The following is a 15,036-nucleotide window of genomic DNA, read 5'->3' as shown; positions in this document are numbered from 1 at the left end:
CAATGACATGCAATGACAAAGCTGTAAACGCATTTTATTTTGCATTTTTCTGCCCAAAATTCTAATCCTTGCAAATAACGTGACTCTTGTTATAGGTGGTATAGCTTTGCGGTGTATTATGCCAGCAACACTGATCGTCGTCTCCATTTCGCGTTCGCGTTGTCGCAACGCATAGAGCTTGGCCGGTGGGCGATGGAGCGACAGCCAGCCGTCGTCGCCGCGCCGCCTCGTCGCGTCGCTTATTTTTTCGCGTACATGGAGCTCAGGCTTTAAGGTAAGGGCGATATTGTAACGAGGCAGCCGTGAACAGAGATGTATGCCAAAAAAATAGATCAGACTCTGAGGCGACGATCGTATATCGGGCGTTAACAAACCTAACATAGGTCCCTGGTTCGAACCCATGCCGTGAGCTAGACTCTAACTTAACTAGTAAGTTTATGCTGCACGAAACGCGGAATCTTATGCCACCACCCGGAACATTCTGCGCAGACGGTTGGCCCACAAAGGGTACACGATTGTTGTGGCTAAGTGGCCACACTTTGACGCCTGCCAGACTGGGATATACAGAGCGTTCCGTGCTTACGTCTCCGGGTTGTAAAAAATTCAGGGGGCACTTTGGCTCTCTAAAGTGCTGCAAGGCGAAAGCCTTTCCTGGCGCACTTTTTGAATTTGTTATTTTTCATATTTTGTTCTCTTTTATTTTTTATTTTTGTTCCTTTTCTTATTTTTAGTTATTTTCTTTTTGTTTCTTCGCATTTATCAATCCTACGCATTCACTAGATGCGCCTTTATTCATGCTCATACCTTGCGCCTTCGTGGCGGAGCATGGTATTTACATGGTTTTGTACTGAAAGGATATATATATACATATGTTTTACAGAGAACCTAGGTAGGCGCTACGTGGCACAAATATGATAGTAAACATATTAGAACTAAAAGGCCGGTAAGGATATACAGCGCATCAGGAGAGGAAAATACCATGCCAGAAAGAAAAAATGGCTGAGGCTTAATTTGGTTAAGCCTGGAGAATGCGAAGCATCATCGTATCGCGTAATTTGGAGGCGCACAACCACAGCGACGGCGCGAGGTGGGCCCCCGTTTCTCCACTGTCGTGACGTCATCGTGTCACGTGGTGGGACGTCATGTATCACGTGATTTGGAGGCGCACAACCACAGCGATGGCGCGAGGTGGGCCCCCGTTTCTCCACTGTCGTGACGTCATCGTGTCACGTGGTGTGACGTCATGTATCACGTGATTTGGAGGCGCACAACCACAGCGACGGCGCGAGGTGGGCCACCGTTTCTCTACTGTCGTGACGTCATCGTGTCACGTGGTGTGACGTCATGTATCACGTGATTTGGAGGCGCATAACCACTGCGAAGGGCTGAAGTGGTAGCTAAAGTAGTATGCTTCGCATAAAAAAGCTTTATTGGCGGAGTGGTAGCGTCTCCACTTTAAATGCCAAAGGCCCTGGTTCAATTCCCAGCCTCGACACAGTTTCTTTTTAAGTAGTGACGCCGAAACGCGGACACATTTGCTAACATTCCTTGGTTACGACAGTATGAGGCATTAAAGGCTTTCGCCTTAAAAAGTATTCTGCGCAAACCACTGGCCTATTTCGGCTCAAGCGCAGTACACAGGGTAGCTTAAGATAGCCTGCGTTTTTTGTAAAGAATTTAAACATCAGAAATTGCTTGAATTGTCCGGTATCCGGTAAAATTTGCACTCGTCTTCGCGGGGAATTTTCGTCTGGGCGAGCGGAGCAGCATCCCTGACAGGCTGCGCCATCTGGGGTACTGCGAGACCTACCCCCGCTCCGAGCAGAGATATTGGTTGGCTCGCCAGACGACGCACTGCAAGACAACCTATCTATCCTACCAACATTGACGAAAATTTTGTACGCAGATGGTTTGTTTTTCGCCGGTTCCGGCCAGTCCAGGTAAGTTCCGATGTTAAATTATTTATCGAAAAAGACCGACTACCATAAGCTACCCTGTGGTCTGCGCTTGAGCAGAAATAGACCTGGTGTTATCATTGGTCTGACGAAAATTCGTCTGGTCAGGCATTAAATTAAAGCAAAAAGAATACGGTTACTGACGAAGTCCAGAAATTTGAGACGTTTCGGAACCTCGTACGGATTCCCTATCACTGAGCGGTACAAGGAATCGTCGCGACTTATTTATGCAACACGTGGTGTAACGAGCGTGCGTAGATGGGAGGCATAGTTCCTTGCAAGCCGTTCACGGTAGCTGGTGTAAATTGGTTTGGTTTGGTTTGGTTTGATGGGGTTTAACGTCCCAAAGCGACTAAGGCTATGAGAGACGCCGTAGTGGAGGGCTCCAGGTGGTGTCAATTGAATGATTAGAGATTCCAGCAGCCGCCGAGATGACATGTTCCTTTCCTTCGCGACGACAGCGGCGTGGTCCCAGTCAATCGCGTGAGCATGTTCTAGCACGTGCTAGGCAGTGGCGTTCGTTGCGTGATTGTTATTTTTTGTGCGACGTTTACGGTCGTTAAGCCGGCACGTTTGTGGTCGACAGCCTGCCTAATGATTTGGTTGATTTAAGTCTAGGGTTGTCCTCACCCAATTAGCGATTACCTTAGTAAATACCTTGTAGGAAACGGACAGTAAGCTGATCGGTCTGTAATTTTTCAAGTCCTTGACGTGTCCTTTCATGGAATTAAGGCTCCAAACTGCTATTAACAAATCAGTTAACTAACAGGGAATCAGCGAGGCACTGTCGCACGTATTTTTGAATTGAGACATGCTCATTGCCCACATCCCGACCAGGAAACTCCGTAACCAGCTCTTGAACGTGAAAGACAGGCTCCTGATTGAAGCGTTTCCAGGCGTCACCTTCCAGATCCCATGCGCTTATTGCCCATGGTTTATACTGGCGAAACGAGAAAGTTCTAAATACGACTTAACGGCCAAAAACATGACGTAAAAAATTGGCTGTGGCTTAGCTAAGGTTAAACCTGGATAAGCGAAAAGCTCTCGCTGCTTTTCAGCCAACTCCCAAGCTACCACTTCTGCATCGGTGTTTCTCCGCAGACCGACTGTTTCTTCTTTTTCTCCTTCCATGGCGAGTGTCTGCGCCAGTTCTATGGGCAAGCGCGCCTTATATACCCCTCCTTTCAAATGTGCACTGTGCACGGCTGCGTGTGAAACGTCAAATGGTGGCGAGGATGGCCGCCTCTTCCATGGTCGCCGCCGCCGCTCCCACGTTCTCGCAATGCCTTGCGAAAGAACCTTCTCCTCTTGGGACGGCGGCGGCGACCGCGCGGCAGCGGCGAAGGGTAAACCGGTGGCGAGAAGGATAAGCGGCGACGCTCAGACGACGGAGTCAGCGCGCGGCGGCGACAACGGCTGCGGCAGCAGCAGTCACCTGAGCTCCGCGTGACGCCACTGTAGTGTGGCTCACGCGAAGAGCGGTTTTGTCGAGCCTAGTGAAGCTTTTCGCTTCAAAACATAGCGTAAAAGTAATAATCACGTGACGAACGCAATTGCCCAGCATGCTCACACGACTGACTGTGTGGGATCAAGTCACTGTCTTCGCGAAGGAAAGGAACGTGTCATCGCGGCGGCTGCTAGAATCTCTAATCATCCAATCGAGACCAGCTACCATGAACCGGATGAAAGTAACTATGCCGCCAATCTACGCACGCTCGTTACGCCACGTGTTGCGTATAGAAGTCGCGGCGCTGCCTGTCCCGCTCAGTGACCAAGGAACCCGTACGAGGTTCCGAAACATATCGGATTTCTAGACTTCGCCAGTGGCCGTGTACTTTTTCCTTTTTTCCAGAAATAGACCTTTGATTAGGGGAGAATTTTTTCAACCCTGATAGATAAATACGAGACGCCCTGTATATACCGGATCGACATCATTTAGTTACGAGTTGCGGTGCTCGGTCATTACGCTGCCGCCTATTATTATTTTATTCAATTACGTAACCACCCGGGTTACCATGGTAACCACAAGGATGCAATGTCGTTGCTATGAAGGCCACGATCTTGGATTCTATCCGTGGAATCACCAGAACTCGGAGGCTAGAAACGGCACAAGTAGAGCTAACGGTCTAAAAATGAAGCCTGCAATGCGCACCCAACAATTCTGGACAAAAGCATTTTTCGACAGGAAAAAAGTGTACGAATGCAATTTTTCATATCTTGTGAGATTTCGCTATAGCAATCAATACATCCACACATCTCCAGTCGACAGGCTTGCCTTTTTTTTTTTTTGCTGTTAACACGTTTGGTATTGTCAAATATGCTCCCCAGTGGTTTTCAATGGCAGTCTTAGATTATTATTACTCCATTTATTTTCATCAAAGATGGGGGAGGCGAGGCAAAAAGCTGCGATGGCAGCCTGACAAGTCCTCGTCCCCTACAAAGCAGCAGCAGTACACGTCGACAACCCGGCACATATTACTTCGAAAAATGAAAAGAGAAAAAAAAAGAAGATAAAGTAAAAGATATATATATGATAAAGTATAGAATGTACCGCCCGTACAATACAAAAACGGTAAAAAAAAAATGGCTGAGGCTTAGCTAAGGTTAAGCCTAGTCAGATGCGAAGCATATTGATGGCTAGGCTTGGTAATACATGGCTTTCCTTGGTTGACGTTCATCCAGCTCTTCATCGGTCTCTGTGGCACGCTGAAGCTTTCGCTTCTTGTTCAAATCAGCCCTGCTTCTAGGCGGCATCCCAACACCTGGCCGCCTCGTAAGTGCCCGGAGAGCGAGGCAAGCTCAGCTTTATACCGCTGCTGTAGCGTCACGTGGTCAGCTGCAGCGCCTCTGATGTGGAGCCTCCACCGCCGCGGCCGACCGCGCGAGCCGGCAGCCCATCTCTCCTCTGCTGTGACGTCATGTTGTCACGTGGTGTCACGTGATCACGCTAAAGGTCAATGGCAGCTCCACTGCCGCGCTCGACGGGCTGTAGTGTAGCTCTAGTAATATGCTTCGCATAAAAGCATGTACGACTTGCACACACCAAAAGTATACACTTGTTAACAAATTGATAAGAAAGGTAAGTACACTGAACGCAGTTCTTTTCATGCGAAAAAAAGTAAAAGGTGAATACAAGTGTCAAAGTTGGAGGAAGATTAGATACTAATATCCGAAAAGGAAGCATTGAACACTGTAAATACATGGTCTGTTCTGAAAGTAGTAGGACTCATTTTTTTTTACAAAATTTTTTGAAGAGTAGTAAAATGGCAGTTTGGGCGAGTTGGTTAAGCATCTTGTAATAAAAACAGCGCAAGGACACAGGACGAGAACAGAGAGTAGACACACACGGCGCTGATATTGGAAAAACACGCTGCTTTTCAAGGCAGGGCGTCAAGAAAGCGCGCGCATTCGCTTTGTCAAAAATACACTTATCGGGTAATAAAATGTCTCCTAAAGGCACGTGTGATTATCGGTGCTAACCACTGTTTAGCAACTTCATTTCCTTAGAGGACAATGCTACTGAAGGCTGGCTGACACATCTGTTTCCGTTTCTCAAGATATGAAATGCCTCTGCTACTTCCCACGTGCTACGATCGTTATGTATGAACAAGATTTATCTATGACAACACAGCGCCGTGTGTGTCTACTCTCTGTTCTCGTCCTGTGTCCTTGCGCTGTTTTTATTACAAGATTATTGAAGAGAATAGTACAAACGATTACAATTTTTCAAGGTAGCACCCTTCCGCACCTACACGCTGCTGCCATTGAGTTTTACAGTTTTCGTACGCCTCCAGGAACGCCTGGACCGGAATGCTGTTTAGCTCCCTCGTCACGGCCTGTTGAACCACCTCTACCGATCCGTGATGTTTCCCCTCGAGCGTCGATTTTATTCTCGGGAATAGAAAAAAGTCTGGCGGGGCCAAGTCGAGGCTCTAGGGGGGCTCAGGCAGTGTTGCCTCCTTGTGCTGGGCAAAAAATCGGGGTCCTCATTCACATGATGAAGAAGATCCTATCGGTTGGCCTTTTCCTCCTCTGACAACACTCCCGGCCCCAACTTCGCGCACGCTTTCCTCATGGATAAGTTTTCTGTCACGAACTCAAAAACTTGGGTTTGAGGAATGGTCAAGTCATCAGCAATCATTCTGATACTCATTCTACGATCACAGTTAAGTAAATGTTTCACTCGCTGCACATTTTCTTTGGACTTGCTGGTCGAAGGGCGTCTGGAGTGGTCGTCTTCCTCCACTCTTTCCTTACCTTCTCGGAAAAGCTTGTGCCACTCAAAAAACACGTGATCTACCCATGGAAGCGTCACCGTAGGCCTCCTTAATCATGTTGTTAGTCTCTTTGCCCGTTTTACCAAGATTTACTCAAAATTTGATCGCGTATCGCTGATCCAGTAAACGCTCTGTGATTCTGCGTGACGAGACGTTTCGACAGGGGTTCACAGTACAAGCGACCTGCTCTCTTCAACGGCCGACAGCCGACTGCCGATTTTCCCCAGCATTCCCAATATCCCCCTTCAACGATCCTGCACGCGCAGACCACCTCTCACCCGCCCGTTCGCCCAGGAAAAAACCAGTCCTACTACTTTCAGAACAGACCCTGTACACTGCAAAGAGGAGGAGGAGGATGTAGAAGAGGAAAGGCAGTAGGTTAACCGAAAGAATAATCGGTTTGCTACAACGAACAAAGTAATAGTAAAAAGGAGCGCACAAATGTAATACAGCGACATAAGGCGACATTGGTTGAAAAACTTTAAAACAGATGTATTGTGAGACATTACAAGAATTAACAGTTACATGACATTACAATATTGAAAAAATTTGTTCAAGAAGGCTGAAAGGGAAACACTGAACGAGATTCCCGTATGTTATAGTGAACTAGAATAGTGAACTAGAATACTATCCTAGTGGCGCGAACGGAAGGGCGCGGGCGTGCTCTTTGGCGTAGAAGCCACCAGGTGGCGCCACTGCAACTTTTTCCAGCGGCGTCGTCGCGGCTCCGTTTGGAGCTTGTGTGTGTTTCTCCACGTCGTTATGTCGGTGTGCTGCTCTAATACGCCTGTAGTTAATAAACATGCATGCCATTTGCTTCAAATAGCTTCAAAGTAACCTGATAGGCACTTTTTTTCCCCGCCGTGCCCCTTTGAGCAGTTCGGCGATGATGAAAGACCGCGTCGTTGCATGCCGTAGGCAACCGAGAACGGGCAATGAGAGAGGCTCACGGTTTTGCCGGTGGGTGTTAGTCGTCTAGATGCATCTCTTACCTGGCTCATTTTGTTTACCTGCGATTATAGTTTGGTATTGTGGGGTTTAATGTCCCTAAGCAACTCAGGCTATTAGGGACGCCGTAGTCGAGGGCTCCGGATAATTTCGACCACCTGGTGTTCTTTAAAGTGCACTGACATCGCACAGCACACGGCCCTTGAGCATATCGCCTCCGACGAAATTCGATCGGCGCGGCCGGGATCGAACCGGCGTCTTTCGGGTCAGCAGCCGAGCACCATAACCTCTGAGCCACCGCGGTGGCTTACAGTTATAGAAAACTACATTCCTCATTCGTCTGTCCGCGCGCCTACGTGTCATCTAGTTTACGGAAATCAGTTTTTTTCTGAGGCGGTTAAGCGGCCTCATTGGATTGGAAAACGTTTATTGTCAGCACTGAGCCCTAGTAGGCATTATACTAGGTGGCTTCGAGCCCATGGATCTTGGCGACCTTGTGAGCCCACTCAGTGGCCCGGACTTGCGTCAACGGGTCTGAGCTGGCCAGTATAGCCTCCCACCGCTCTAGAGAAGGGACTGGTAGTAGGTCCGCCGGTGGCGGCGCCTTTTTGCAGCTCCATATATGTGGTCATATCCGGCTATCTCGCCGCATTGTTTGCAAGTAGCGTTGTATTGTGTTGGATACATGTGTGCTAGTCTCGACGGGCTAAAGAAGGCTCGCGTCTGGAGCCGACGCCACGTTACCTCCTGGCTTTTGTCGAGCTTTCTGTCTGGTGGCGGATAGAACCTCCTTGCCAGTTTAAAGTGATTGGTGTATTCGTGAAATGATATGAATGCATCTCTCGTGAAATTTGGGGACTCAACCCGGCTCACTGCTCGGCTGACATAACCTCGAGCTATACTGTGAGCCAACTCGTTTCCCCTGTTCCCGGAGTGTGCCGGCACCCATATTAGTTCCACCTCTCTTTGGTCCCAGTCTTTATGTCTTAATATTCGTTCTGCCTCCTGGGAGATCATACCCCGCGCAAAATTGTTGATAGCCACCTTGGAGTCGCTAATTATGGTGACTGCTTTGGTGCTGGCCATTGCCATGGCGATAGCCGCCTCCTCCGCTGTCCCTGAGTTTTTTGTTTTGACCGAACCGGCCGTTAATGTTTCACCCGAGGCGTTCACGGCCACGACCACAAAGGAGTCGCCTCCTTCGTATTCCGCCGCGTCTACATAGGTTGTGTATTCAGAGCCTTCGAGCTTGGCTTCAAGGGCCTTTGCTCTGGCTCTCCTCCTGCCTTCGTGAAAAGCAGGGTGCATGTTTTTTGGAAGTGGTTTAATAGTGAGTAATTTTCTAACTTTGGTCTGTAATTTTGCCTGCGCGTTTCTTTCCGGAATTCTATCATGTAATCCTAGGTCTCAAACGTATTTTATTCACTGAATGTTACTCACGATTGAAAATATTTCCACCCCAATTTTCGGCAAGTCTTGCAATGTATGCATGACATATGCCAAGTTGAGAAGACACGAGAGGCAAGCATTATACCTTTATTGGCAAGTGCGGAGATGTGAAAGAAAAAATGAAGCGAATATTGGTTTGATGGGAGGCACATTAATTATTGGCGTAATCAGCCGAAATTAGGTTACATAGCAATGTCATCCGCGGAATTAAGGCAGGGCTTGTAGCTTTCCTAACAAGGTGCTTCGGAGATCTAAGTGCAACGACTCATTTTCAGGTACTTAGAAGCTTGGCGCTTCTGGTTGTTGCTGCTATTGATGTTTTTCATAAAAAAAGTGAAGGCGGGTTGTTATATAAAAAGCAGTGAGCTCTGCTGCCACATTCTCACAGAGGTCAGGACAGCCAAGCCGAAGCTCTGTTTTTGCCTTAACCACCTGTGTACAATATCAACGATAATGTCTGCATGTAGTTCTAGGAGTCTAAAACATGTCGTGAAGGCATTTTTTAGGTCAGCTACAAATTTGTAGAGGGGAGCAGCGGGATACAGAAGACCACCGTTGTCTTTCATGCGAGTGAACGGGGCTAGGTTTCAGTTCCCAGCCGCCTCTTTGGTTAACAAAAGGAAATTTCGGCAGCTTTCACAGCCCGTCTTCAGGACACATTTTCTGGCGACATAACCAGCTGTATAAAATATTAGCCGGCTGTCACTTGATGCCACAGTGCATGTGACACCCTGTGAACCTCAAAACTGTTTGGGTTGGTGTGGCTACATGTGATCACGTACAGGGCTTGTAATGCAGCATTTTTGCCATCTAGAGCAATGGCTCTGCGGACCTTTCTCAGTGACAACTGAAATGTACAAAATATATTACACGGATGTTCTCTTCTTGGTAAAAATACTGTGCGGCGAACAAAGAGGCCTTAGGAGCTCCCGGATAACCGCTCCGACAGCCCGGAGCAAAGCAATGGGAGTCCGTCTTCCTTTTCAGCATCGTGCCTCTCTGTAGTATATAGCACCAACTTCACACACGCAATACGATTTTCTCCGGATCACTCACATCTCGAGGAGTCACGCCGAAACGTAGAACGCACACAAAACACTTCGGTTCAGCGCCCGGAGAGCCGTTCTGAACGTGAGAAGCAGCACGGCAGCGGCAGCGCAGGCTGGCGCAGGGCTAGTAAAAGGCGCAGTGACGCCCCTTGCGGCGAGGAGCGGCGTTTTGCTTCAGCCGCTACGCTGCCGCGCGCCTCCGTTCGCGCCACTAGATGAGTATTCTAGTTCACTAGTTCACTATACCGTATGTCCTGGCGTGCAGAACTGACCTGGATCTGGAGACGGACGAAACCGTGTGGGCTGCGTCGGTCGCGGCCTTCCCTTTCCAGCTGACGCGAGTTGGCTTGGACCAGATGATAACGCAGAGGTTCCTGGCAGCACGCTCTCTGCCCGACGCGAGGATGTAAGTTGCCGACCGTTGTTTTGCAGTTAAAGCTGTCCATGGGTAGCACGTGTGGCTCCGTCCAGCAGGGGCACGCGATCACGGGTGAGCGCGCGCGAAGGCGGCGAAGCTCAAGTACCTCGATAATTTGAATGTGGCGACACTTTCTTCCCCGCTGCGCCTTTCTCCTTCAGTCTCCCTGGCGAGCAGGCGACACGCTTTTGTTGCGAAAGCAGCACAACGCTAGTCGCCGAGCCATTTCGCGGAGCCGAGGAAAGGCCATACAGCGCATGCGCGAGCAGCAGGGACGTCACACGGCGCACAGCTGGCGCGCCGCCGCCGTTGCTGTGCGGGTGACTCAGAGGTGCCGCCGCCCCGCTCGCCAGTTGCGCATGCGCAGTAGCGGTGCATAGCTAGCGTGCAGGGGCAACACCACCTAGACGAAATTAAGGCCTCAGTGCTCCTCCAGTGACGTCACAGGGATGGGTCCTCACCGGTTTTTCCGAGGAGCATGTATGTTTCTTTTTTACTGCGCGAGGATATGAGGCGGCAGCACAGTTGGCTGCAAAAGATTGTTTTTACTCAAGTTGAGACATCAGTGGAGAGATTTACAGGTACAAAACATTTATTTACATTTCGATTATTGTAGCACTGTTCTTGATGCGGAATAATATATACATTTAAAAGTCCAACAAACAAACAAACAACTTTTCACTTCCTTGAAAGCGTTGCAGCTTTTCTTTCCTTAGCCTTAGCATTTGCATCGGCTACATCATCGTTGAGCTTGCGGCTGAAGTTTTTGAGCAGAATGTTAGTACTGCTCCACAACACATGCTTCAACAGAAGCTCAACTGTGTGCCCATCTTCGCAGGTGTCAAAATCTGATGACTCTTGATCTGCAAGCAGCTGTAATGTGAGTTCGGTGACTAGACGGCGCTGGTTCGGGCTCCCTTAAGGTGGTGATTTTGTCCTCTTCCTCGGCATTGCGAAATGTCTGAATTGACTCAGAAATTCCTCTTCGCATTGAAGCAGCTTCCAGGCGTGTTCGCTTCGCCTCTGGCTCCTCTCTTAAAGTCTTTGTGCTTGATAGGTAACTAGGGCAGCCTGGAAATAATGATGGAATTGCACCTGACCGAAGGCGCAGATGCGATAACTCTGCTGTCGTCACTCTACCTGTAGCATCGCCGACATATGACGCCTCTCGCACGATGTCGTCGTCTGTGAAGTGATGCTCACAGACCTAAAAAAGAAATATTTGTCTAATATAAGTAACAGCCTGCTACAAATAAGAAACCGTGATCAAATATTAAATACACATTTAGAAGGTACTGTTACGTTTCGAGCGAATCGACGGACGAGCAAGCGGCGACACCGAAGGTTGTCTGGAACGCCTTTATTCCAACTTGGCAGACGGGCAGGAAAGAGCGGCGCAGCGCTCTGCCGTGGCGTTTGTATAGCATCCCCAAACGCCGGCTCGCGTCCCACTCGGCTCGCCTAGAACGCCGGCACGCGTCCCACTCGGCTCGCCTAGAACGCCGGCGCGCGTCTCACTCCCCTGGCCCAGAACGCCGGCGCGCGTCTCACTCGGCTCGCACAGAACGTAACAGTACCCAAAACGTTTTGCAAGTTTGGCGGTGCTACAATTAAAAGCTACAAAAGAGGACGAATGGAAAAAATTATTCATCTCTTACCCTGGAATGCTCAGAAGGGACGAAGTTTTTCCGTGGAATGGCACGTATCCATGATTGCTGCAGCGCTTTATCTTGCGGGAACTTAAACACATGAACCTTTGGTCCCGTTTTATAGTTACCTCGGCACTGAGGCACACAACATTTGTTCGGCATTTTTGCGTTAATGTCGAAGCGTCATCACAGCACTCGCGCACAGAAGAAATAGACGGCAGCCAAATAAGCCGTGAACACACCATCGGACACGAAAGGCGACTGACCGCTCCTGCCGGAGCCACGTGCAGTGGCTTCCCGATTCCCGTCTAGGAATTCAAGGAAGGCATGCTTGGGGCAGACCGATTTCTCGCGCCCCGTCGCGACTTCCACGGTTAGGGTGCCTCGATGCGCGCCCGCTCTAGAGGAGCAGAGCCGCGTCGCGACACCGGCCTCATCCTTGTGACGTTGCTGTGACGTCAGCTCTCAGCGCAGAGGCCTTAAGTTCGTCTAGGTGGTGTTGGCAGAGGCCTTAAGTTCGTCTAGGTGGTGTTGGCAGAGGCCTTAAGTTCGTCTAGGTGGTGTTGGCAGGGGCCGTCGCCACTGCCGCATGCTCTCCATCGCCTCTCTCTCGCTCCTCGCTGCTTTCGCAGTCCTCCAGGTTTAACCAGAGCTAAACCACTGCCAATTTTTTCTCCTAAACGCCCACTGGGCTCGCCGCAGCCGCAGCAGTCAGTGGAGGCGCGAGTTTTTGGGCCAGGTCTGCTGCACGATAGCGTACATTAATTTTGTAGAAATGGTGATAACAGCATCGACAATACTGAAAGTAACATTCAAGACTAGGCTGGGTTTACTTTGACCGCCTGAATTGAAAACGATGATGAAAAATTTAAAAAAAACGATTGTTTTGAGGAGAGGAAATGGCGCAGTATCCGCATCACATGTCCCGCTGGACACCTGAACCGCGCCGCGGTAAGGGAAGGCATAAAGGAGGGAGCGAGAGAAGAAAGGAAGGGAGAGGTGCCGTAGTGGAGGTCTCAGGAATAATTTCGACCACCTGGGGGGACCTTTAACGTACACTGACATCGCACAGCACACGGGCGCCTCTTGCGTTTCGCCTCATCAGAACGCAGCCGCTGCGGTCGGGTTCGGACCCTGGTACTGCGGCTCAGTAGATGAGCGCCTTAACCACTGAGCCACCGAAGCGGATGGAGGTAACGAAGTATAGTATAGTATACTATAGTATAGTATACTATATAGTATACTATATAGTATAGTATACTATAGTATAGTATACTAAGTATAGTATACTATACGCAGATGACTCTACCATGCTATCATCGCACCAGGACATTAATCAGCTGATTCTTAACCTACAAAATGATCTTAATTCTCTTGAGCGTTGGTGCCACATTAACCGCCTGTCCGTGAACGTCACTAAAACTTGTTTTCAGATTTTCCATCCCCCTCAGAAGTCATTGCCCATCACACCACTTCTATACCTCAATTCTGCTGCTATTTCACCGCAAGATCGAGTTTCTTTTCTTGGTGTTATCATTGACCCTCACTTAAAATTCCATCATCATGTAGCTGAAACGTGCAAGAAAATTTCTTATGGATTACGCGCACTAATTAAAGCCCGAAGCTATTTTCCAGTCCAAACTTTATTATCTCTTTACTACGCATTCATCCACAGCCACTTAAACTACGGTATCTCATCTTGGGGTAATGCCTATCATATTCATCTCTGGCCTTTAATAAAACTGCAAAAGCAAGCCATGCGCATCATAACCAATACCCCTCGAATGTCACCCTCCCGCGTTTTGTTCATAGATTTAAACGTTCTACCTATCTCGGCCCTTTATTTTTACAACCTTGGTATCCTATTCTTTAAGATTCTTCATCATTATCTCCCGCTAAGCATATTTCCTCCCGGCACGATCATGAGCAACACCGTCACTCGTTTTGCGCTGCGTAATAACTTTTTACTACCTAAGGTCAGAACTAACTACGGGAAACAATGCCTTCATTTTTCATCCGTATCATTTTGGAATTCTTTGAACATGGACATCAAACAAACTAATACGCTTTCTTTATTCAAGGTCAAACTAAAGCTTTTCCTTCTTAATTTGTGATTTTTTGTTATGTTATTGATTCTATGTATCGCGGCATCTGTGAGTGTTTTATTTTTACATTATTGTGCATTACATTGTTTGTATTTAAATATTTCAGTAACTAATATTACACTATGTGCCTATATTTATTCTGTTTCGTCGCTAGTTTATGTGTTGTGTATTTTATATTATGTTGCTTATTGAAATTTATTTTCATGGGAGGTCCCGCCCGCGGTCTTGTACCATGGGACCTCTCGCTGTATAGAATTGTAAATTTTATTGTATTAATCAATAAACTTTCAACTTCAACTTTCAACTTCAACTTCAAGACGCGATTTCGGCCGAGTTTGTTTCATACTTCACGCCTTTCCTCCGTCGCGAGATGTTTTACGTTGTGCATAGGATCTAGTATTACCTTTAGCACGTGTGTATTTGCTTCTGCTCTGCTTCGTGTGTCCGCGCATGCGCAACGCAGGTCTTTTCTTTGGGATGCCTTCTTGCCAAAAAAATTAGGAGTCACTTTGGCGACTAAAGTGGTGCAAGGCGAAAGCCTTAGTACAGCATTCTGTCACGAATGTGGTTGTGAATGATGATTCAAGTGCTGCCAGCGAATAACACGTCCATTGGCTGTCTGCGTGTGTTACTGATGTGTGGTTAACATGTTAAGCTTCGCCTGTAAGAGTGGAACGCGACAGCGTCTTGCAACGCTGCCAGGGAGTCCACAGAACGCCATTGCCAATTCGGCTGTACCCCTTGCTGGACGGTAAATTTATTTTTTGAGGAAAGGAAATGTATCTCTCTCGCATATCTGGGTGGACACCTGCACCTCGCCGTAAGGGAAAGGGGGAAGATGGGAGTGAACTAAGACGCCGTATTAGCTAGACGCGCCTTTGTTCATTCCAAACCATTCAGCTGGCATTACGGAGTGGCTAGCGTGCTCGTATCGCACTCCGGAGACCCTGGTTTGATTCCCCAACTCGACCAATTTCGTTCTCGGTTTTATTTATTTATGCGGTCTAACTAGAAAGGTTAATTAGGCTATTTCATATTTATATTATTGCATTTCTATCCATCGTGTTCTGTCATTCACCTGTCAATTGTTGGAACTGTCTAGGATGTTCGACACAACGTATATGAAACGAGCAACGTCGAACTGAGTGGGGAAGTGCGTGGTGGTGGAGCGAACGCTGTTGTCGCT

The 15,036-nt window shown here is 48.3% G+C and overlaps 1 protein-coding gene and 1 long non-coding RNA gene across 2 annotated transcripts in view; one reads left to right on the top strand and one right to left on the bottom strand.

The window, feature by feature from the left end:
* Positions 1–15,036, top strand: part of LOC149326794 (sodium/iodide cotransporter-like) — a 123,221-nt gene that overhangs the window by 49,472 nt on the left and 58,713 nt on the right. The window contains exon 7 of the mRNA XM_089564675.1: positions 9,944–10,084. Within this exon, the coding sequence (XP_089420801.1) occupies positions 9,944–10,084 (141 nt within the window). The remainder of the gene's footprint in view (positions 1–9,943; positions 10,085–15,036) is intronic.
* Positions 10,813–12,233, bottom strand: LOC149326795 (uncharacterized). The gene is made up of 2 exons (XR_016285937.1): positions 11,755–12,233; positions 10,813–11,303 (listed from the first exon to the last, which is right to left on the bottom strand). It is a non-coding gene; the product is annotated as an uncharacterized LOC149326795 (long non-coding RNA).

This window comes from Amblyomma mixtum, chromosome 10 (genome assembly GCF_055824585.1).
Source record: "Amblyomma mixtum isolate Tamu chromosome 10, ASM5582458v1, whole genome shotgun sequence".
Taxonomy (NCBI): Eukaryota; Metazoa; Arthropoda; class Arachnida; order Ixodida; family Ixodidae; genus Amblyomma; species Amblyomma mixtum.
The sequence above is the reverse complement of the archived record's forward strand: the minus strand, read 5'-3'. Positions and strand labels throughout refer to the sequence as shown.